At 31.7% G+C, this 24,885-nt stretch overlaps 1 protein-coding gene across 2 annotated transcripts in view; it reads left to right on the plus strand.

Moving 5' to 3' along the window:
- Positions 1–386: 386 nt before the first annotated feature.
- The window catches only part of LOC127715720 (motile sperm domain-containing protein 2-like), a 39,637-nt gene continuing 15,138 nt past the window's right edge, over positions 387–24,885 (plus strand). For both annotated transcript variants that reach the window (XM_052221884.1, XM_052221885.1), the window contains exons 1-9: positions 387–425; positions 4,005–4,059; positions 6,641–6,805; positions 8,778–8,864; positions 9,837–9,991; positions 10,703–10,763; positions 12,138–12,176; positions 12,711–12,835; positions 17,089–17,160. In XM_052221884.1, coding sequence (XP_052077844.1) covers positions 408–425; positions 4,005–4,059; positions 6,641–6,805; positions 8,778–8,864; positions 9,837–9,991; positions 10,703–10,763; positions 12,138–12,176; positions 12,711–12,835; positions 17,089–17,160 — 777 coding nt within the window. In that variant the 5' untranslated portion in view covers positions 387–407. The remainder of the gene's footprint in view (positions 426–4,004; positions 4,060–6,640; positions 6,806–8,777; positions 8,865–9,836; positions 9,992–10,702; positions 10,764–12,137; positions 12,177–12,710; positions 12,836–17,088; positions 17,161–24,885) is intronic.

Consider the following 24,885-nt stretch of genomic DNA (forward strand, 5'->3'; position numbering starts at 1 on the left):
TTTAAAGGGGGCATGGAGGTAGTCCTCCAGATTTCCCGCAAAAAATTAACACTGAATCCCGGATTCGCGCTAAAAATAAACAGTGCATCCCGAATTCCCGAAAATGAAATCATCCATTCCCATGATTCCCCAGTCCCGAAAAGTGCATGTAAATACAAATTAATCGGAATGACTATATATATATAGTCAAAACTCTCCATTAACGTTGTCTGAGTTGGCATTATATAAGGTCTAAGTTGACTTTATAGACGGTCCTAGTTGACTCATTGACAGTACGAATTGACTTATTGACTGTCCGACTTGTCTTCAATCATAGACTGTTTGCAGTCGGTCCGAAATTGTAATCGCGCCGAGTTGTCTTACAAACAAGAGTTATCGTCCCTGGAGGTCAGCAGACGACAACAACAATGGCGGATGGCGATAAGGTTTAAAAAATAGTTATTTTATAATCCTCGCATGAAGATATTCTTATGTTTGAAATAACTATTTATGTAGAAAAATGAAAAGACCTTTTATGATTATTAGCTGTGAGAAAAATAGCCGATCATCTTGTGGTAAATCACCACGAAAATTATACATACATGACATAATAAACAATTTTTCTTATCAGTCCACGGTCCATCAGTGTCATTTCATAACACAAGTGACGTGACTTCTCCACAAGTCAGATATCAAGCGCCAAAGAAAAAAACTAACATGCAACTTCACAGAAAAATAAAAATAATGATTTTTACCATATGTAATTTCATCCTCTTTGTAAAATTAAAGAGATGTGGTATGAATGCCAATGAGACAAATATCTACCAAAGTTCAATTAAATGGGATGTCAACAATTACAGGCAGCTGTACTGCCTTCAACGATGAGAAAAACCATACCGTATAATCATGATAATAGGCTATAAAAGGCCCTGACATGAAAGATATGAAACTATTCAATTGAGAAAACTAACCTAATTTATATTATTATAACAAAATAATTTATGAAAAACAAACATAACGGACATGAACCAACAACAACCACTGAAATACATGCTCCTCACTTGGGCAGTCTTCATGCTTAACCACTGTGCACAGGCCCAGCAGTCCAGGCTTGTAAAATTGCTTTCGGGCCTGTAAAAATCATCTCTTCGTGCCAACAGAATCTAACTAAAAATTTCCAAAAATTGAGCTCCAGGCCTGTAGATTTAAAAGTTTATCGTGGAGACTTCTTGGGACAGGCTATTAGTGGCATAAAACACAAAGAAAGAAACTGGAAAGGTGTATGAAAAATATTTTCAAGTAAATACACTATCAGTCATTTGTCAGTATCAACACTAGGGACTAACTTTACGACAAAAGAGATGATTTCAGCTTCCCAATTGTGAACTTTCCATTTCTATGTAGCAACATTACAGCAGCACCTGCATTCTGAGTATATATCTCCCAATTGATACGATATTCCCAGGCTTGTATTTCCTATTATGATTTCCTTGTTAGAGGGTTGCTGCTCACAAGAAAGCTATCAAACCAAGAGTTCAAAATGGTGAAGTTGAAATCATCCCTTCGTAAATTTAATGGATGCCATCACGAGTTGGTTGACCGTTATGGAATATCCGTTTCGCAGATGATAGCGGGTATGTTCCTAATGTCGTAACTACAATCCTGTTCCCTTTTCACAAATGTGACCTACCGAATTAGACTATTTACCGGGTTTGTTCTAACATGAGCAACACGATGTGTGCCACATGTGGAGCAGGATCTGCTTACCCTTCTGGGGCACCTGAGATCACCCCCAGTTTTTGGTGGGGTTCGTGTTGCTTCTACCGTTAAAAGGCTTGTATAGTCCACGGTTTTATTCTCCAAAATTGACCCTGACAGCAGGGGTGCGGACTATAGAGTACAATAGGCAAGAAATAAGAGAGAAAATTTCAATTTCGCGATGTGGTTTGTTTACGTTCCGCCATGTTTGTTATTGACATTGTAGCGGGCGCTCTTATCATTTTTTAAACCAATAATTTTACCCAATCCATATTAATAAGATATTTTTATTCAATATCAAATAAATCCTGATAAATTTTAAAATTAAATGCTTCAATACAAAATTCTCGTTTCTTTTCAATGCATTGCTAAATATAAACTGGTATCTGCTTTAATGAAATCGTACAAATTTTTTTTAAAAAAGACAACCGTAAACCAGCTTACAATGTGTAAACTACAAAACGTAATCGGTTATTATTCGTTCCGTTTTGGTGTTTCCTATTGACAAATATATGTTTTCTATTAGCTTAAAACCCTTCAAATATTAATGTGATAGATATATTAAACAGTGTTTTACATAAAGAGGGAACTGTTTTACTTTCAAAGTCGTATTATAGTGATATCTATTATGTACGGATTTCGACTCTCACCGGGTTTTTTCCTCTTTTACACGTGCATTTCAAACTTCCGGTTTAAACATACACAAGTTTCTAAATTGTTTTTTGTGTGATTTAGACTTATTTTAACCATCTTGAAGTGTTTTAGAACCATTTACAAGCAGTTTCAGCTTCTGTTTGGTGATGGAAAATAGTTTTTTTCCAAAAAAATAATGAAACGACTACACAAGATTTAAAATTTGCCAGAGTTTCATTAGACCTTTTCTAACAGTTACAAAAAGTTTTTTTACCTGAAATTTCGTGGGAGAAGGGGGTGCGGACTATGTACCAGTGCGAACTATACAAGCCCGATTATGGTAGTCTTTAGTTTTCTATGTTGTGTTTTGTGTACTATTGTTTGTCTGTTTGTCTTTTTCTTTCTTTAGCCATGGCGTTGTCAGTTTATTTTCAATTTATGAGTTTGAATGTCCCTCTGGCAGTCAGGGGTACTACTTGTACAAGTAATCTTTATTTACTTGAAGAAGTAAATGATAATCAATGATAATATACTTATATAAGTAAATTTTGTTTTGTTTATAATGTTTGAAAAATCTCCCCTTAATTTCTTAAAAATTTACTTGTATCAAGTTTTGAGATGTAAAAACATGCCTTTAACAATTTTTCACAGGTTAGCTCATAATTTTTTATTAGAGTTCAATGTTTCATCTCATTTATTCAACCCAGAAACTAAGTGGGCAGAGATCTTAAGTAATTGGGCAAGGCCTTCAAAAATTGTCCCTTGGGGGCTTGTAAATGAGCAGTGTTCTGAAGATAACAGACAAATCAGATTTTCATTGTCCATGAAATTACACTTAAATTATTAGTAAAGACATCTGCAAAGGACAGACAATTAAAAATTCTATTAGAGCAAAGAAGTCCTGAGAAATTCAAGAAAAGAATACAGTATGACTTTTTTACTTGTATAAGTAAAAAAATCTGAATGTCTAAGGGACATAACTAAGCCAATAAAATAATTTACCTATACAAGTAAATAAAATACACTTTTATAGGTATCTTACAAATTTACTTATATAAGTATATTAATATTTACTCCTTCATGTAAATAAAAATTACTTGTACAAGTAGTACCCCTGACTGTCTGGTATCTTTCGTCCCTCTTTTGTAGACAACAAAAATCTAAAAGAGATAATTGTATCATCGGGACAGGCACATAGTTAAAACGTTTAAACCCGCTGCATATGTTTGCACCTGTCCTCAGTCAGGAACCTGATGTTCAGTGGTTGTCGTTTGTTGATGTGGTTCTTAAGTGTTTCTTGTTTCTCGTTTTTTATATAGATTAGACCGTTGGTTTTCCTGTTTGAATGGTTTTACACTAGTCATTTTTGGGGCCCTTTATACATGTAGCTTGCTGTTCGGTGTGAGCCAAGGCTCTGTGTTGAAGGTCGTACTTTGACCTATAATGGTTTACTTTTACAAATTGTGACTTGGATGGAGAGTTGTCTCATTGGCACTCATACCACATCTTCTTATATCTATATCCATTGTAAAGAATTAATGTGATGGGGTAAAACATGTTTGTGGATGCCCAACCCTCCCCTTATCTGCATATATCACATGTATCAAATATATATATATTGAATTATTTTTTAGGCCATAGAGAATGAAGCTGACAAATTGAGAGAAGCTTTTCATGCCAAATACAGTGGTGAGTAATTTTACCAAGTTAGATCAAAATGTCAAGATAACATGTCAAACATTCAGTTAGACAGTCTGTAAGAATAGCTTATGATATAATCATTGTCAGTTTTTTAAAAGCCATTCCCAACCAAACCAAAAGATCTCAGACCACTGGATACATTTAAGGAATAACAGTAACATGAGGTATTGTATTTGAATAGTTGCCACCCTATTGAGGATTTGACAGTGGTAACTCTTCAAATACTGTACAGTTATTCCTAATCCTATTCTAATGCAATATTCTCAAAGGAGCAATAGCTACATTTAGACAAAAGAATAAAAGAACGATTCTTTTTGTTTTAAAATATTAATAAAGGCAGAATTTTGAAATAATATTTCATTATTAGCAGTCAGTTTATACCTAGTTTGTTAAAATAAGCTCAAAATCAACTTATTTTCAAGTCGATAATTCAACCTGAATTGAATCTTTATTCATGTGACCTTTAATTGAACCCCTTAGCTAGAGATGGATTACGCATGTACTAGGTGTGCTTAGCAAATAAAAGGAAAAGAATGTCAACATTGAAAGTGAACCATTTCGTTGACATTTAATCCACAAAAGTAATTCTTATACAGGAAAATTATGATAATATATTTTTTAACCTATAACATGTATAACATAACAAGCAGACCTAGAAAAATCCAACTGCATGTTCCTGCTATCTATTTATATTTATGTTAAAATCAGGTTATATGACCTTCAGCAGTCTTCGAAGGTTATCTCGATAGTTAACTAGATGGCATCTAGACTAAAATGCACACGAAACGCTTTCATACATATTACTGAGTCCATGCATTGTTAATTGTTTACTTTAGACTTTTATTAATTTTGATAAATGTTTTAGTATGATAGTTTATAAATCAAATATGAGAATTTTAGTCAAATAATTGAACATGAATTTGACATGTACAGCTAATGCCCTTTAAAATGTACAAAATAAAACATTTGAAATATCCTTTAAAATGTCCACTGTGATTGCACAAAGTTGCTGCCAGTGACCCCAACCATTAACCATGGAATTGATGGCAGAAGTCATGTAATCAAAGTTGGCCTTACATGCTGTTTTGCAACTTTCTAGCAATTAATTTTCACAATGTTGAATAGGCGATCCTCAATATGTCAGTTGTTTCAAATTAGAAAAAAACAAATTACTAAGGAAAACAATTTACCTGTAAATACAAAGCCAATCATAGTGGAACCATCATGGTGAAATATGCAGGTTCTGATTACAATTTTGACTTTGTGAGTGCTTTACACATTTATTGTCGAGCCTTCGACTTTTGTTGAAAAAGCGAGACATAGCGATCCTACATTCCGGCGTCGTCGGCGGAGGCGTCCACAAATATTCACTCTGTGGTTAAAGTTTTTGAAATTTTAATAACTTTCTTAAACTATCCTGGATTTCTACCAAACTTGGACAGAAGCTTGTTTATGATCATACATTTTGTAAGATAGTATCCAGAAGTAAATTTTGTAAAAAAAAAATTCCTGTTTTTCCGTATTTTACTTATAAATGGACTTAGTTTTTCTGCCAGTTAACATTACATTCACTCTGTGGTTAAAGTTTTTAAAATTTTAATAACTTTCTCAAACTATCCTGGATTTCTACCAAACTTGGACAGAAGCTTGTTTATGATCATAAGATAGTATCCAGAAGTAAATTTTTAAAAAAAATCCTGTTTTTCCGTATTTTACTTATAAATGGACTTAGTTTTTCTGTCAGTTATTATTACATTCACTCTGTGGTTAAAGTTTTTCAAATTTTAATAACTTTCTTAAACTATCCTGGATTTGTACCAAACATGGACAGAAGTTTGTTTATGATCAAAAGCTAGTATCTAAAAGGAAATTTTTATTAAAATTTTGTACTTGTAATTGTTTATCCATATTTTACTTATAAATGGACTTAGTTTTTCTTCCAGTTAACATTACATACAGTCTGCAGTTAAATTTTCTAAAACATTTATTAGATTCATAAACTATCCTGGATTTTTACCAAACTTGGACAGAAGCTTCTTACAATAAAAAAATTATATCGAGAGGAATATTTTTATTAAATTTTTTCCTCATCTCATTTTTGTTGAGACTGCGATTAACAGCAAAAGTAGGCGAGACACTGGGTTCCGCAGAACCCTTACAAATTTTTAAATGTGAAATTGTGAATTCAAAAAACATGAAAAAGGATAATAAATGAAGTGGATGTAAGAAATTATAGGCCACCGTACAGCCATCAACAATGAGAAAAACCCATACTGTATAGTTGTCTATTAAAGGCCCTGACATGAAAAGTGTGAAACAATTCAAACGAGAAAACTAATGGCCTAATTTATAACGAAACAGTTTAAGAAAAACATCTTGGTGACAAATCTCGAACCAAAGACAATCACTGAACTACAGGCTCCTGAATTGGGAAAGGCACATACAGAATATGGCAGGGTTAAACATGTATGTGAGTGCTCAACACTCTGTTTAACCTGAGACAGTGGTGTAACAGCATAACAGTATTTTCTTTATCTTATTCAATTGATCAGTCATTCTTTTGTTGTAGTGTCAGATTTTGTGGAGAAGAAGTTGTATGACCAAAGAGATATTGACAATATAAAAAGTAATGATTTGTATGTGCAACAATTCATAAGGAAAACAGAGCCTTTATCTGAGGCAGCAGACAGATTACATGAAGCATTGAAATGGAGGAGAGAATGTGGGATCAGAGGTAATGTTAATTGTTGATGAATTCCAAATCATATCATCATACATCTTGCTTATCAACATAATACATTTACCAGCCATACCACTAAAAAAACCTACAAGGATCTCTGATATGATGTATGATTGCCAATTAGACAATTATTCACTAGAATTAGTAATTAATGATCTCCATAACTCATTCAACAATGAGCTGAACCCATACATCATAGAAAGCTATAAAAGGCCCTAACAACAAAACGTGCAAAATGTAAAACAATTCCAAAGAATTTTTTTTTTTAGAAGTTTATTTTTCTTTGAGATTTTTTTTAGATTAATTTTTCTATGATGAAAGTTCAAAATATATCCTTGAAAGTAGTAAAATCAACCAAATTATAATCATCTGTGTTGCGAAACAAACGATAATAAATCAAGAACGTACAAAACACTTTGTATTTTCAAAGTTTTCCAACACAATGAGAATCAACTAAAGTGTAGAAATAGAAATCTGATTGAGATTCAAGATCAATATTTCTTGTTTAAAGTCGTAATCATTGTCGGGAAAATTGTTTAAATCCATAATGAACGTATAGAAATATTTATATTGTATTTTTATTTGCTGACAAGGTTGGATGAATGATTATTGGTTGCTTATTTTAACATGGCTTCAGCACAAAAAGACTATACTGTGACAAATTTTGCTTAACAGGAGAATCATTCCAATATTGATCATGTTTTTTAGAACATTCCTTGCTATCAAATAACACTATGACATCCTCTAGTATTTACAAACCATTTTAAAAAATAAAAGTATTTGACATTTAGATGAATGGTTTTTATACGACCGCAAAAAATTTTTTGGGATCGTATAATGGTATGATGTCGTCGTCTGCGTCATCGTCCGAAGACACATTGGTTTCCGGACAATAACTTTAGTTTAAGTGAATGGATCTCTACGAAATTTTTTAAGAAGGTTCAATACCACAAAAGGAAGGTTGGGATTGATTTTAGGGATGATGGTCACAACCATTTAGGAATTAGGGGCCCAAAACAAGCATTTTTCTAGTTTCAGGATAACAACTTTTGTATAAGTATTTCCATTGCTCTGAAATTGTACGGCAATGTTTAATATCACAAGTAGAAGGTTGGGATTTATTTAAGGGGTTATGGGGCCAACAGTTTAGGAATTAAGGGCCAAAAAGGGGCCAAAAACAAGCATTTTTCTAGTTTCCAGACAATTACTTGTGTGTAAGTGTATGGATCTCTCATGACATTGTACTATAAGGTTCCATATCACAAAGGGAAGGCTAGGATTGAGTTTGGGGTTAATTGCCCAAATATGTAGGAATTAGGGGCCAAAAAAGGGCCAAAAACAAGCATTTTTCTAGTTTCCAGACAATAACTTGTGTTTAAGTGTATGGATCTCTCTGAAATTGTACTACAAGGTTCCATACTACAAAGGAAAGGCTGGGATCGAGTTTTGGGGTTATTGCTCCAAGGGGGGTTTCAAAAAGTTGGGGGGGGGGGGGAGGGATTTTTTTTCCCAATTTTTTAGAGAATTCATTTTTTTTTTCAAAATTTTTCAAATTTTGAATTTTTGAAAAGTTTCAAGAAGAAATCTTCAATTGCACAGTATTGCGCAATAGATTTGTAAGATCATTGACCACATTTATTTTGTGTCAGAAATCTATATTATGTCAAAAATTTGATCATTATCCAAATTCAGACAGTATCAAGCTTGAATATTGTGTCCAAATTTGTACCAACTGTTCAGGGTTCGACCTCTGTGGTGGTATCAGGCTGCGCTCAGCGAAGCATTTTATTTTTTATAATATACATCTCCTTACTCCTACTTTATCATGTTCATTTTCTATTTATTTACTTTATTTACAACATTATTATATCAGTTTTATATGTATTTATAAATGTTGTGCATGTGTTTCAAATTCATGAAAGAAGTTTCTTGCATCATTTTACTATAGAAAATAGTTATTTTTTAGATGCCACAGAAGAATCATTTCCTCGATGGGCTTTAGAGAGAGGTGCAATATATTTTCATAATGTAGATAAAGATGGTAAAAAGTTGTGTAAGTGTTGAATGTTTATATGTTACCAAACTAAACTGTCTTTAATTATTCAAAAAAGTGTAGAGATAGGAAACTGTCATTCTTCCCACAAATCAGATTTAAAACTGTGTTCTATTTTTATACCATATTTTCTAAGCATTGCTTAAGATGAAAAGTGTTATATTATTTATAAAAGAAAATTGCCTGATTATAAACTTTGTTGACATTCTCTTGACTTTTTAAAAACAATATGCTTTATTTTTTATATTGATTACAAAAAAGGGAACAACAAGTTTTAAATATTACGAGAACTGAAAATGCTTTTGATATTTGAAGTGGTGAATGTTTTGTCTTTGCTTTATTGTGCATTTAAGAAACAAATTACTAATGGGGTAAAAAACTTTAACTTCATGCATTAATGGCTTTTGTTTTCTATTTCTGTAACTTCATCAGAACAGTTTATCAATACTAAAAAAAATATAGGATAGATATTTTCATAAATTTTCCTAAAATTAGATTTTTTTGCATTTTACATTCAATTCAACATTGAACTTGATGAATAGATCACTGAACATATACATATTTCTTTTAGAAGCACTGTATCCCTAATTAAATATCTTATATAGATTATATAGGAAAATATCCTTCTATGGTACATAAAATGAAAACTTGTAAATTAAATCAATATTATCTTTGCTAGGTGGAGGTTTTTGAGATCAATTTCTTTCAAGAAATAAAAATTATAATTGTTTTATAAGTTCTTGTTTCTTTAATATTTTACAAAGCAATGTAAAGACCGGTTGATATGTCGTATATCAACTTAGATTTTTTTGTTTAATCTCCATGCTTGCAAACTTTAAAAAAAACATGTAATCAATTAAGATAATAATATCCAAAACAGCATATCAAAATTGCTTATTTGGACTCTGTGTTTAACAGTGTCTGTCTTCTTAATGACAAAAGTCTCATTTTAGTGATTCTTGTGTCTTTTAGTATTTGTGAGAGTGAAAGAACATAAGAAAGATGCCAGCGTTTTACCAGAAGTTAAGAGGTTCTTTGCCTACCACCTAGAGACACAATATAATGAAGATCCCCATTCACAGATCACTCTTGTGTTTGATATGGCTGATGCAGGATTATCTAATTTAGTAAGTATTACTTCAAAAATGATGAACATGAAATGTGTAGTGCATTTAGCATGTTTAGTGTGATTCAATATTTCTCAATTTCAGGCAGTTACCTTTTCAAATTTAAAATCTTGATGTCCAGGAGACTGAGAGCGAAGAAATATCTTATTGCACAAGATAAATTGATGAATTCTGTTTTAATCTTTAACGATCTGTTAATATTATATGCATGCATGGTATAATCATATGTGTTCCTGGAAAAGGTTGCATCTTATATTACACGTATTATAAAACAGAACTTTTTTGAAAATCCTTTTACAGCTTTTCTATGAAAGCATGCAAAGCAAACCTTTGATCAACTTGCTTGCTATGTTTGTTTGGATGTTTGTAAACAACAGGTAGGTAGTCTATTTCAGTCTGTTTACTATATACTGGAATTTGATTAGACAATAAACATTAACTGTTAAGTTTGACATTGTATGTCAATTTTTATTGTCCAATCAAATACCAGTATATATTAAACAGACTGAAACTCCGCCTACCCTTTTGTTTACAAACATCCAAGCAAATATAGCAAGCAAGTCGATAAAAGGTTTGTATTGCATGCTTTTATAGAAAAGCTGTAATTTTCTACTAAAATTCCTCAGATCACCAACATTTTTCACAGTAACTGCATAGAATCATATATATTTTAATGTTTGACTTATTATCCTAATTTGTTGTTTCTTTCAGGATATGGACCTGATTAAGTTTGTTATTACATCTTTCAAGGTTTATTATCCATCGCTTTTAAGTAAGTAAACAATTACTTCAAAGTTTAGTTTAATCCAAATGATTTTTAGATATCACACAAGTAAACAAAGATGTCCTTTAGGCTAGACATCAGTTAGACAGCAATACAACAACTATTGACTCATTGATTGGTGTTTAATGCCACTTTTAACACTATTGTGCTATTTTGGGGTGGTCAGTTTTTATTGGTGGAGGAAGCTGGAGTGCCAGGAGAGAACCACTGACCTTAGGTAGGAACACTGACAATCCTAGTCAATTAAGATTGGAGTCGAGTGCACCTGCCCAGTGCGGGATTCAAATACAACATCTAATGATAATAGTTATGATAATATATTCTTTATTGAAAGCAGGTTAACACTGTTAGTTACACTAACTTATATTCCCTGAGGCCCTCAGACATGAGCAGTGATAGCTGTAGAAGGGCAATACAACCCCTATTAAACTTCTCCAGATGAGCATGCAGTCTTCAAAATCAGAGTAGTGGCTTCATATTTGGTCAGCAGTTGAAATTATCGGTCAGATACCACTTCTTATTTTCCCTCTACTTTGAATTTCTGAAGAGAGTTGCGAAGGATATCAAAGAGACATTCAAACTCATAAGTCCAAAATAAATGACTACGCCATGGCTAAAAAAGAAAAACACAAACAGACAAACAACAGTAAACAAAACATAGAAAACCAAAGACTGAGCAACACGAAAGCCATGAAAAACTGGGGGTGATCTCTGGTGCTCTGGAAGGGTAAGCAGATGTTGAATGAAAACATATTTGCGGCACACACTTTTCATGAACTACTGAACAGAATTACAATATTTGGTTTCACAACTTGACAGGGAAGAGTTTTTAGTTATTTGCCCTTTTCTGATTTTGCAGACACCTACAAAATGAATCTGATACTTTTCATGTTTTGATATGTCCAATAGAAACAAATTTTTGTCTCACTTACTTTCTGTAACATATGACCAGACTTCCTAGTTGGTCAACAACTTAACATTTATGAGTTGAAACTTGTGAATGCTTTTTCGAATCTGCAAAGACACTTCTTTCCTGTTTTCAGATACATTGAATTATGAGTGGAGTATGCTTTATAGCATGATAACACATGTATGCAACTTCTTGTTTGGTTTGACATAATATTTTACATACATTTGTTAATATCTTTTACCTTTGACTTCATTTCCTTACGAGGACTTTAAATACCTAGCATGCCTAGGGTAAACTTTTTCATATAAAACAGATTTTTCTCAATAGCTAATGAAACTGAAACAGATATTCATATTGCTATGGAAACTCAATCCAAGTATTAAATTCATCTCTTTGGCCTACTACAAGCATTCTTTGTATTGATATATATTTAAAATGTTGTTTTTTTTCAGATGTCATGTTAATTTATGAAATGCCTTGGTTGTTTAATGGTAAGTAGATTGAAAGTGAACAATGCTGTGTTAGATAAACTATTGAAATGACCCATTTTAGATTCAGTCACTTGAAGAATAAGGGCCTTATGCTTCACAATAATCTTAATCAACAAAATATATGTGGTTTTATCTATAGTTTGTCCTTTATTGTTTTAATACAAAAGTAAGATGTGGGAATTGAATACTTTTGAAAATTGGGATGTAATTTACTGATATTTTGTTATACATTTAGTACATTTGTACTAGAAATCAAATCTTGCAAAAGAAGGTTCCATATAAATGCAAAACATACCATGCAAAGTATTCAGATTACCGTAAAGAGGGAAATTTTTATCGAGGGGTTTATTTTTTGCTAATTTGGCGATTAAGATAATATACTGTAAATAAGCTTTCATGTAAATACATGTCAAACACAAGAAAAATGCAAAAATAAAACATCACAAATGGGTTTGGCCCTCCAAGTCGTGCAATTAAACTCTGCCAAAAAAAACCCCACTAAGCGTTACTTCATATGTAATCATTCTTTTGTAGCTGCTTGGAAAATTATAAAGACATGGTTAAGTGCTGAGGCTGTCAAGAAGATTAAATTTATAACCAGAAGTGATGCACAAGCATATATTAACAAAGATCAACTTTTAGAACACATGGGTGGAACAGTTGAGTTTTATTTAACATATATATTTTAGCAAATTTAGATCTTTAACCATGAATTAGTCTTAATGCCTATTGATTTACCGTTTTCTGTCAGTATATAAGTCAAAGTTATATAAGCTTGAACTTTGCTTTCAGGTTGATTTTTCAGAACATAAGATAATGTATCAATAATTCAATAATATCAATAATTTTTATCAATGCAATTCTTTTTGGGTAATGTTAGCCTATATCATACATAGGAGGGGGGCTATAGTTAAGTATTACACTCAGGATGATTTCTCAGAATGCTGTGTATTAATAAACATGGTAACATATATGGGCAATAATTTGGTATTGGGACCGTTTCCGATAACGATAGAAAAGTGATAAAATATTGTATTTTGTTGAGAGAAGTTGTTGCTCCACCATCAAATGCTATTATTTCTATTACAATATAGGTGCTTTCTAATCTCCCCTAGAGAGAACTTGAAATAAACAAATATTTAAGATTATTCGGCCACTTTTGTATGTCGTTTCTTAGCGTTATTTTCGCTTCCGAAGTGCGTAACGCTGCCCGATTTAAAGATAATCGTCGCCTGAAAAATCGTAACTTTTGCTTTCAAATAATAAAGAACATCGATCAAAAAGAATAGTCAGAAGAAATTGCCGAGAACTATAACTGTTTTTGTAGCAGGTGTAAGAAAAGTAGCGTTTAGATGGTGTAGTCTGCTTTATTGTAAATGAATTCTTCATAACAATATGCAAATATGAACTCTGGCGAGATGTTCAAACAGGTAAATCAGTGATTATTTACAATCTAGTTTTGTTCTTCGCAATATATAAGTTAGAAAATGACCTTATCGTTATGCGTTACATTTCACGAAACAGAAGACCAGTTATTTACTTTTTATTTATTAAAATTGTTTTTGTCGTTTGGTCCTTATCATTTCCGGTCATATTCGAAACATGTGGCAAACATGTGATTAAGCGCTTACGGCCGGGTATATGAAATATTAGGTCTAAACATCGTTTTTGTTTCCAACGGGATAGTAGCAAGCACATTCTGTAGACTGTTTTCATATTGTTTAAAAAAGGAAAATACAATTTTCAAAGAGATCGCGACGGGGGTCTATCATCTTTCCTACGTGCATAATGTTACATACTATCTTGAGTGAAAATAAATGCCCAATTACTTGGCAAAATCGATTTCTTATTCGAGGGACGTTACAACACACTTTGTTTCCGGATAACGATGAAAAGATTCCTTGGAGAATTCATTCAACATTACGTCTCTTATCATTCTGCCGATGCTCGTTGAATTCATTTTGCTTTAGCAGTAAATTGTACTTGATATTTTAGATAAATGAAGATAATTTAAAAAAAAATACATGTTGATATACCGTTACACTTGGAATGTACAGAGTTGGTATCTTTGTCACAATTTATTTTTTTTTAATTTTAATAATATTCAGCAAACACTTTTCAAAAATGCAATAATATTGTCAAAGGAGAAGTAAACTTTGACCATGCATGACTTAAAAGGAAGTACTTTATCGATTTTAGCCCACTAAAGAAGGTTAACATGTGGAAACCATGTAGATGGTGTACAGGTCACAAATATCACATGATGCCTACTATAAGATTTTAGTTCCAAGTTAAAAGTTTTTTACTTTACTGGATTAATAGGAATTTGACATTGGAATTAATTGTATAAAACTGGAATTTCAAAACCAATAATTACATTTTTTTGGCTAAAACATCAAGATACAACGATTATGGTATCCTGTATCAATTAAGAAAATGTGGAAATTTCTGAATAAATTGCACTATTTTTTTTCAAAACAAACACATATTTAGGAGTTTTATAGTAATACTATTACATTTAAGACAGATTTTAACCAGAGATGCAAATCTAAATGCATAAGTATGCTAGTAGTAAATCAATACATGGAAACTGCCAATGTTGTATCCAGTTCATTTGTATGCGTCACAATTTCATAGCTTTTCAAAAGTGTTATTTCCCTTCAGGTAAGTAGTGCCGGTTCACTGCCTGCATGGCCAATATATCAAAACACTTTTCTTTTCAACTTAAAAGTAACATTTTGCTTTGAAAATATGTTCACCTATATCAAATTTGCCATGATAAAACATTGCATGAAATAACATCATGAACATGTCACTTTAATGTTGACATGTAAAATAACATTTTACAGTTGCCCTTGCTGAAAGGAACTAGGGTTCTGTTTAATCTAAGGTCTTGTGACTTTGAAGATCGGTCATAATTTGTATTGAATGATAAGAAGTTACAATCAAACTTGTGCCCTTTAGAGAAACGAGCCCAATAACAACTTAACAGAATTTTTTTTAATCAGATTTATATTGGTCACAAATTTTGGAAAGAAATTGAGTGAAATATTCTTTTTGGTATATCAGGGTTTTGGTTATATTTCTGTAATCCATGGTACTTAATTGTAATTTTCCAGCAGTTGTAATGAATGGGTGTGAACAATTATAGGATTTCATTGAATTTCTATACGCCCGCAAAATAATGTTTTGTATATGAAATCTTGTCTATATAAAAAAGAAGATGTGGTATGATTGCCAATTAGACAACTCTCCACAAGAGACCAAATGACACAGAAATATACAGCTGAGCTATAGGTTACCGTACGGCCTTCAACAATGAGCAAAGTCCATACCACATAGTCAGCTATAAAAGGTCCTGAAATCACAAATGTGAAACAATTTAAACTTTTATTGGATATAAGAAGATGTGGTATGAGTGCCAATGAGACAACTCTCCATCTAAGTCAAAATTTATTAAAGTAAACCAATATAGGTCAAAGTACGGTCTTCAACACAGAGCCTTGGCTCACACCGAACAGCAAGCTATAAAGGGCCCCAAAAATTACTAGTATTAAACCATTCAAACGGGAAAACCAAGTCTAATCTATATAAAAACATGCAATTTTACAAAAAGCAAGGGACAGGGTGGATGTTACAAGATACTACTTATACTGTGGATGTTTGTTGGATCACGCTTTTTGTTTTGTGTTCAATAAAATTTAGAAATTTAAAATGTCCTGCATCTTTCCAATTGAATCAAAAGTGAGAGCTGAGAAAGTGCCTCCCAACACCCCCATACATTCAGTTCTGGAACAGCCCTTTATAGAAAAGTACATTATATAAGATAAGTAGCACTAGCTAGATCTCCCAGTTTATACAGTGCTTGAATTTTCTGGTTAGTGACGCATACGCACAAAGTGTAAACAATACAATTGTGTTACAGAGCTAGCTAGCACACTGCATTGGGTTTCTAAGGGTTAGTAGGCACATGTGCTACATATAAAAGTGTATAAGAATTATTACAAAAAGCAAGAGAAAATACATTGGTAGTCAAAATCAGTTGGCGCCCAAAAAATAATTTATTTTAGTGACACCCTTGTTTCTATATTCTCATAGTTTTTATTGTCTACTGGAAAAAAATTATCAAAAACAGTCCTAAATTTAAAAACCAAAGTTATAAGTAACATTATCAAGAAAAAGTTTACTGTTCAGATTATTTTAAGCTGATTTTCCAATAAAATAAAACTAAAAAAAATGCTTTCGGTTTCTTATGGTTTCCTGTCGCATTTAAAAAAAACCTTAATTTAACATTGAAAATAGATTTTAAATATTAACATGAAGCAAGTAACACTACTAATTGTGTTCATTTATGTCTTTTGAAATAAATTGTGCAAAATAAAGAAAATAAAGTTTTGTTTCCTGTTTGGTTTCCTGTCACGAAAACGGTGAATCACAATGGATTAATTTTTGCTGGAAAAACCCACTTGTTCCATTAATACTATTCTCACACCAACACAACCCACAGAATAAAAGTTAAAGTTTTAGAACTTAAAAAAAAAGATACAAAAAGAAACCAAAGGCCGAATACCAAATTATTGCCCATATGTGATATATCATTTTAGTTTAGAAACAGTTTGATCACTATGACCTACTTTCACGCTTAAGTGGGTACAGTTTTGCATTTAGTTTGTCATTGATTTCTTACCAGCATTCATTCCTTTTTTGCTTTGCATTATTTAATAAAACATAGAGTAAAGACATATAGATAACGGTATTGGTAAAGAAAAAGACTTGTTACTTTTGCATGGAATGGGGGCTTTATATCAGGGAAAAGTACTATTGTTACTATTTTATGTACTTAAGTTAAGTTCTAGTATTAACAAGTACTGGTTAATCCTTTTTGAATAATACAAATAATTTACTTTTTTAGGATAAATTCCAATTCCGTTATTTATCTCCAGAGGAAAGATTAGAGGAAGAAAATAAGGCGAATAGAAAGAAGGTAATACTCACAGGACTTAAAAAGAGATTTGATATAAATAAGAAGATGTGGTATGAGTGCCAATGACACAACTCTCCATCCAAGTCACTATGTATAAAAAGTTAACAATTATAGGTCAAAGTAGGGCCTTCAACACGGAGCCTTGGCATTTTTGTTAATCTATACATAAACTATGCAAAAAAAATACTCTCCAAAAATAATAGCCAAAAGGTCTTCATGACACATGTACAGAAAAAATTACTAAAAAACCGTAGTGATCAGTATTAGAATATACAGTCAGAGCTCTGACATAAACAAGTCAGAATAAAATGACTTCTTCAAGTCAGAAAGTGTTTTGAAATTCTGACCTGTACGCGTCAATTTTTGTTTTGCGTAGTTTTCACTCGAGTCCGTCAAACCCGAAGTTATTTTGAATTTGCCGCCGATCTACGACACATACGATCACGTGGTTTTTTGCAAGAGATCACGTGTTTGAGAGTCGTTGTTTTGGAAGTGTCTCGAACGAGAAGTCATTGAATATTGTATTGATTATTTACGATTTTTAGTGAAAATCTAGGTCATTGTGGGCATTTTTAGAAAGATAATTCATATTACCTCCGTATTTTCATGGGCATTTTTATATTTTTTGCCTATAAAGAAGTTCCTTGCAAGTAATTTTTTTGCTGTTTCATGAAGGCGCGCGACCTGTAAATACGGACGCGTGGTCTTTGAGATGACCTGGTGTTTGACAGTTCTGACTTGTTCAGGTCAGAAAATGTTGTTATGATAATGAATTGTTATTTTCGGGAGATAACTCGTGTTGTCTTAAACAATATTAACATTATTAACCAGTCAGTGCAATTTAAAAAGTAAAATTATTGCTTCGAGCTGAACATCGTCACGTGATTTTTCTATTTTTAAACTCAATCACGAATTGATTTTTTAACCTTTCTGATACGTTTCTCCCAATGAGAAAAACGATCATTGTGAATATTGATATGCTGATAATGAAATGAAAATGGGAAAAATTTTAATAAAAGAAAAAGGAAGGGAGAGGTTTAACTAAAGAACCCAAGGTTTTTTTTTTATTTTTAAAGTTATAACTTGAGAACAATACGTGATGCACACACCTGGTCTTCATTTATGATCATGGGATATGATAAAACAAATCAAATGAAATGTAGGGCAAGTCTCCAGGGATCACCCCTATCCCTGTCATTTCTCTATTCCTCTTTATAATGTCAAATTGATTTGAATGAAATATACCGGGCTAGTCTCCAGGTTTACCCCCACCCCCTGCCATTTGCAAATGTTCTTATATTTTGTAAACGGTAGAGATCCCCACCCCTAAACCATATATATTCTTGTATGGGACAATTTAACAAATCAAATGATATGTTGGGGAGGTCCCTGGGGGTCACCCCTACCCCTCCTGTTTGAAAACTTGTAAACGGTCGAGATCCCCACCCCTAAACCATATATATTCTTGAATAGGACAAAAAAACAAATCAAATGAAATATAGGGGAAGTCCCTTGGGGTCACCCCCACCCCCTCCTGTGTGAAAACTTGTAAACGGCCGGGATCCCCACCCCTTAACCATATATATACTTGTAAGGATCAATAAGACAAATCAAATGAAATAAAGGTGAAGTCCCTGAGGGTCACCCCACCCCCTCATGTTTGAAAACTTGTAAACGGTCAAGATCCCCACCCCTAAACCATATACATTCTTGCACAGGACAATAAAACAAATCAAATGAAATATAGGGGAAGTCCATTGGGGTCATCCCCATCCCCCTTTTTGAACTGTTCTGGATCACCACCCCTAAAGGTAAACCATATGATATTCCTGTTCGTCATTTCAAGAAGATTTGAATTACATGCAGGGTCAAACCCTAGGCGTCACTTATGCATATCACTTTACTGAGGGGCCTGATGGGTTATTTTCGTTCTTCGTGATCGGCGCATTTTCGCTATCGTGATCCGTTTTTTTACATTTTTTTTTTTTATATATTTTCTTGATCCGTGATCATGGAAATTTATTTTCTATGAATCGTGATTGACAAAAAAATCAACTCGTGAATCTCTCTGAAATTACACATCTATAATTCTTACCCCAGATGCTTAGCCACATGAAGCATTTACCTCTTATTTGAGACATAGAATAGTCTTTGTTTCTATAGAAGTGAGAAGAACATTGGAAGTCAGAATGTTCTGACTTATAAAAGTCTGAATGTTCTGACTTAATAAGGTCAGAAAGACTCAGAATGATCTGAAAATACTGACTTTTTTTAATGTTTAGAGTATTTTAGAATATGAATGCACTTGTCATGCTAGTACCATAAGAAACCCTGACAAGATTTTTTTCCCAAACAACAATTTTTAAAGATATTAAGAATAATAAGTGTACAATGGAACATAAATTACAAAGTTATAAGTGTTGTGAAAAAAGCTATTTAAAAAAAGTCAATAGATAGTTATCTTTCAACTTTTACATGTATTTACAAAACAGTGAAAATATTATGGATCATATGTATGGCTTCTTGAAGGACAACAGTCACCATATTTGGTCTGAATTTGTATGTTTTTTCTCCTCAAATTTTTTTTAACATTAATAATGTCGGCTTTTCTCTTAACTAATTTTAAACATTCTTAATTATAATTAAATTTCCCCATGTTCACAGATTCAATGTGTCTGAAAATGTTATATTGAAAAAACAATACTTTTATATCCTCAAATAAAATGGGCATACCATGAGTTTGATGGTCATGCAGATATGCAATCCAGGATGTTAACAATCAGAGTTTAGATTACAGTCATATAGTAATAGGCAGAGTTTTTCTTATATAATCAATAACCAGAGTAAAGATAATTGATTAATAGAGGTTTAGTTTAATATACGTAATAAACAAAGCTAATTAATACACTTGCAATCACATACATGTAGTTAAATAAGTAAATACAGAATATTCATACAAAATTCAGACAGAAATACTGTAATAGGTCAAGTCATTAGGGACGACATCAAAAGTTCAATGTAGGATAAAAAACTTAATTCACATCACATAGTTTTTTCACTGACCCATCCACCCCCCTCTTAACTTAATTTGGGAAAAATTGATTGACCAATATGGATTTATGTGAAATCGATTTTGGATAAACAAAACTTGCAGCAATTTTAACCCCACCCCCCACCCCCAAACTATTTGATTTAAGTTTTTTTATCCTACATTGGTCTTTTGATGTCGTCCCTTAGAATGTGCTGACTTTGTACATGTTGTAGTGATAGTTATGGCACCCATACAACATATAGGAATCAGTCAAAAGGAGAGAAAAATTCCCGAAATTTGTCACATAGTGACATTTGTGAGTCGGAATAACAAAATATAGACTCATTAATCTCTCCATCTTTTCAAAAATTATGAACCAGATTTTATGCATATCCATTTAGTTTTTGACGGACTCTTTTAAGTCAGAACATGATTTGACCTGTTTGAGTCAGTTTGCAGAACAAAATTTCCAATCAAAGCTATGTGTTCTTCCTCTTAGCCCCCTTCTGAATCTGCCACTGTTGAGTTTATTAATTGAATTTTCCATACATTATCATTAATATCAAATGGCAATGCCTGACTTAATAATTTCAATAAATTTAGTTTTTGACAGATTTTTTAAAGTCAGAACATGACTTGACCTGTTTAAGTCAATTTGCAGAACAAAATTTCCAATCAAAGCTAGGTGTACTTCCTTTAAGCCCTGCTTCTGAATCTGCCATTTTTGAGTTTATTGTTTGATAAATTTGTAGAAACAATTAAGTCAAATGGTTATTTATTTTAGGGGATCTTACATATATTTCCTGAGTCTTTTATCTGACGTTCCCATACATTCATTAAATAACATATGGTAATGCCCAGCTTAAATATTTCAATAAATTTATTTTAGTTTTGGACTGACTCTTTTAAGTCAGAACATGATTTGACCTGTTTAAAACAAAATATATTTAATATTGAATATACCAAATAAACTTTTTTATAGTCCTCATTATTGTGACTTATGGGGACTTTATTTCCTCTGTCTTTTATCTGGCTCACCCATACATTTTTAAATCAATATGACAATACTAGACTTAAAAGTTGTAATAAGTTTAGTTTTGTTTGACTCTTTGAAGTCAGAACATGATTTGACCTGGTAAAGTCAGTTTACAGAACAAAATTTCCAATCAAAGCTAGGTGTACTTCCTTTAAATCCTGCTTCTGAATCTGCCATTTTTGAGTTTATTATTTGATAAATTTTTAGAAACAATTAAGTCAAATGGTTATTTATTTTAGGTGATCTTACATATATTTCCTGTGTCTTTTATCTGACGTTCCCATACATTCATTAAATAACATATGGCAATGCCCAGCTTAAATATTTCAATAAATTTATTTTAGTTTTGGACTGACTCTTTTAAGTCAGAACATGATTTGACCTGTTAAACAAAATACATTTAATATTGAATATACCAAATAAACTTTTTTATAGTCCTCATTATTGTGACTTATGGCGACCTTATTTCCTCAGTCTTTTATCTGGCTTACCTATATATTTTTAAATCAATATGACAATACTAGACTTAAAAGTTGTAATAAGTTAAGTTTTGTTTGACTCTTTGAAGTCAGAACATGATTTGACCTGTTAAAGTCAGTTTACAGAACAAAATTTCCAAGCAAAACTGGTCTTTTCCTCTAAGCTCTAAGCCCCCCCCCCCCCTAATTTTAATCTGCTACTGTTGAGTTAATTAATTGATAAGTTTGTTTAGAAACAATTCAGTCAAATGGTTTTTAAAATAATATTTTTTATAACCAAAAGTTCCATATGTTAACTTAACAGAAAAAAATGTCATGAAAATGCAGAAATAGAATAAAATTTTAAGATAATTTGATGAAATTTGTAAACAAAATACATTTGAATATTAAATATACCAAATAAACTTTTTTATAGTCCTCATTATTGTGACTTTATTATTGGGTGTCTTTTATCTGATTTTCCCATACATTCTTAAATGCATATGACAATTCCAGACTTAAAAGTTGTTAATTAATTAGTAAAAGTATAGTTTTTGACAGACTCTTTGAAGTCAGAACATAATGTGACTTGTTCAAGTCAGTTTGTACAACAGGATTTACCTCAATGAAATATTAAGATATCAAATATATACCAAATAAACTTTTATATAGTTCTAATAATTGTGACTTAATATTTGTGATCTTTTTTCCTACTTGTATCCATACATTCTAACAATCACATCAGAATCATGAAAATGTCCGACTGTTACAGTTGCAATCCATTTAGTGTTTGACAGACTCTTATAAGTCAGAACATGATTTGACCTGCTTGAGTCAGTTTACAGAACACAATTTCCAATCAAAGCTATGTGTTCTTCCTCTTAGTCCCCTTCTGAATTTGCCACTGTTGAGTTTATTAATTGATAAGTTTTAAGAAACAATTAAGTCAAATGGTTATTTATCTTAGAGGATCTTGCATGTATTTCGTGTGTATTTTATCTGACTTTTCCATACATATCATTAATATCATATGGCAATGCCTGACTTAAACATTTCAATAAATTTAGTTTTTGACTGATTTTTTAAAGTCAGAACATGATTTGACCTGTTCAAGTCAGTTTGCAGAACAAAATTTCCAATTAAAGCTAGGTGTACTTCCTTTAAGCCCTGCTTCTGAATCTGCCATTTTTGAGTTTATTATTTGATAATTTTTTAGAAACAATAAAGTCAAATGGTTATTTATTTTAGGGGATCTTACATATATTTCCTATGTCTTTTATCTGACGTTCTCATACATTCATTAATATCATATGGAAGTGTCCAACTTTAAAATTTCAATAAACTTAGTTTTGGACTGACTGTTTTAAGTCAGAACATGATTTGACCTGTTTAAAACAAAATACATTTAATATTGAATATACCAAATAAACTTTTTTATAGTTCTCATTATTGTGACTTTAGTGGACCTTATTTCCTCAGTCTTTTATCTGGCTTTCCCATACATTTTTAAATCAATATGACAATACTAGACTTAAAAGTTGTATTAATAAGTTTAGTTTTGACTGACTCTTTGAAATCAGAACATGATTTGACCTGTTAAAGTCAGTTTACAGAACAAAATTTCCAATCAAAGCTAGGTGTTCTTCCTCTAAGCCCCCCCCTAAATATGAATCTGCTACTGTTGAGTTAATTAATTGATAAGTTTTTTTAGAAACAATTCAGCCGAATGGTTATTAGAATATTATTTTTTTTGGCAACCACAAGTTCTGTGTGTTAACTTAACAGAAAAGAAAAGTCATGAAAATACAGAAATAAAATAAAATTTTAAGAAAATTTGATGAAAATCTTTAAAAACAAAATGCATTTGAATATTGAATATGCCAAATAAACTTTTTTATAGTCCTCATTATTGTGACATAAGGGGACCTTGTTTCATCTGGCTTTTATCTGGTTTTCCCATACATTTTAAAATCAATATGAAAATCCTAGACTTAAAAGTTGAAATTAGTTTAGTTTTGTTTGACTCTTTGAAGTCAGAACATGATTTGACCTGTTAAAGTCAGTTTACAGAACAAAATTTCCAATCAAAACTAGGTCTTCTTCCTCTAAGCCCCCCCTTTTTCCCTTTATCTGAATCTGCTACTGTTGAGTTAATTAATCATGTTAATTGATAAGTTTTTTTTAGAAACAATTCAGTCAAATGGTCTTCAAAATAATATTTTTTACAACCAAAAGTTCCATGTGTTAACTTAACAGAAAAGAAAAGTCATGAAAATACAGAAATAGAATAACATTTTAAGATAATTTGATGAAACTTGTAAACAAAATGTATTTGAATATTACATATACCAAACAAACTTTTTTATAGTCCTCATTATTGTGACTTTATTATTGGGTGCCTTTTATCTGTTTTTTCCCATACATTCTTAAATGCATATAACCATGCCAGACTTAGAAGTTGCAATAATTAGTTAAAGTATAGTTTTTGACTGACTCTTTGAAGTCAGAACATAATTTGACCTGATTAAAACAAAATACATTTAAATATTGAATATACCAAATAAACTTTTTTATATAATCCTCATTATTGTGACTTTAGGGGACCTTATTTCCTCTGTTTTTTATCTGGCTCTCCCATACATTTTTAAATCAATATGACAATACTAGACTTAAAAGTTGTAATAAGTTTAGTTTTGAGTGATTCTTTGAGGTCAGAACATGATTTGACCTGTTAAAGTCAGTTTACAGAACAAAATTTCCAATTAAAGCTAGGTGTACTTCCTTTAATCCAAGAAAGTCCTTGCTTTCAGACTGCTTCTGAATCTGCCATTTTCGAGTTTATTATTTGATAAATTTTAAGAAACAATTAAGTCAAATGATTATTTATTTTAGGGGATCTTAACATATATTTCCTGGGTCTTTTATCTGACGTTCCCATACATTCATTTAATATCATATGGCAATGCCCGGCTTAAATATTTCAATAAATTTATTTAAGTTTTGGACTGACTCTTTTAAGTCAGAACATGATTTGACCTGTTTAAAACAAAATACATTTAATATTGAATATACCAAATAAACTTTTTTATAGTCCTCATTATTGTGACTTATGGGGACCTTATTTCCTCAGTCTTTTATCTGGCTTACCTATACATTATTAAATCAATATGACAATACTAGACTTAAAACTTGTAATACAT

Source organism: Mytilus californianus, unplaced genomic scaffold, assembly GCF_021869535.1.
Source record: "Mytilus californianus isolate M0D057914Y unplaced genomic scaffold, xbMytCali1.0.p SCAF_9, whole genome shotgun sequence".
NCBI classification, from domain to species: Eukaryota; Metazoa; Mollusca; class Bivalvia; order Mytilida; family Mytilidae; genus Mytilus; species Mytilus californianus.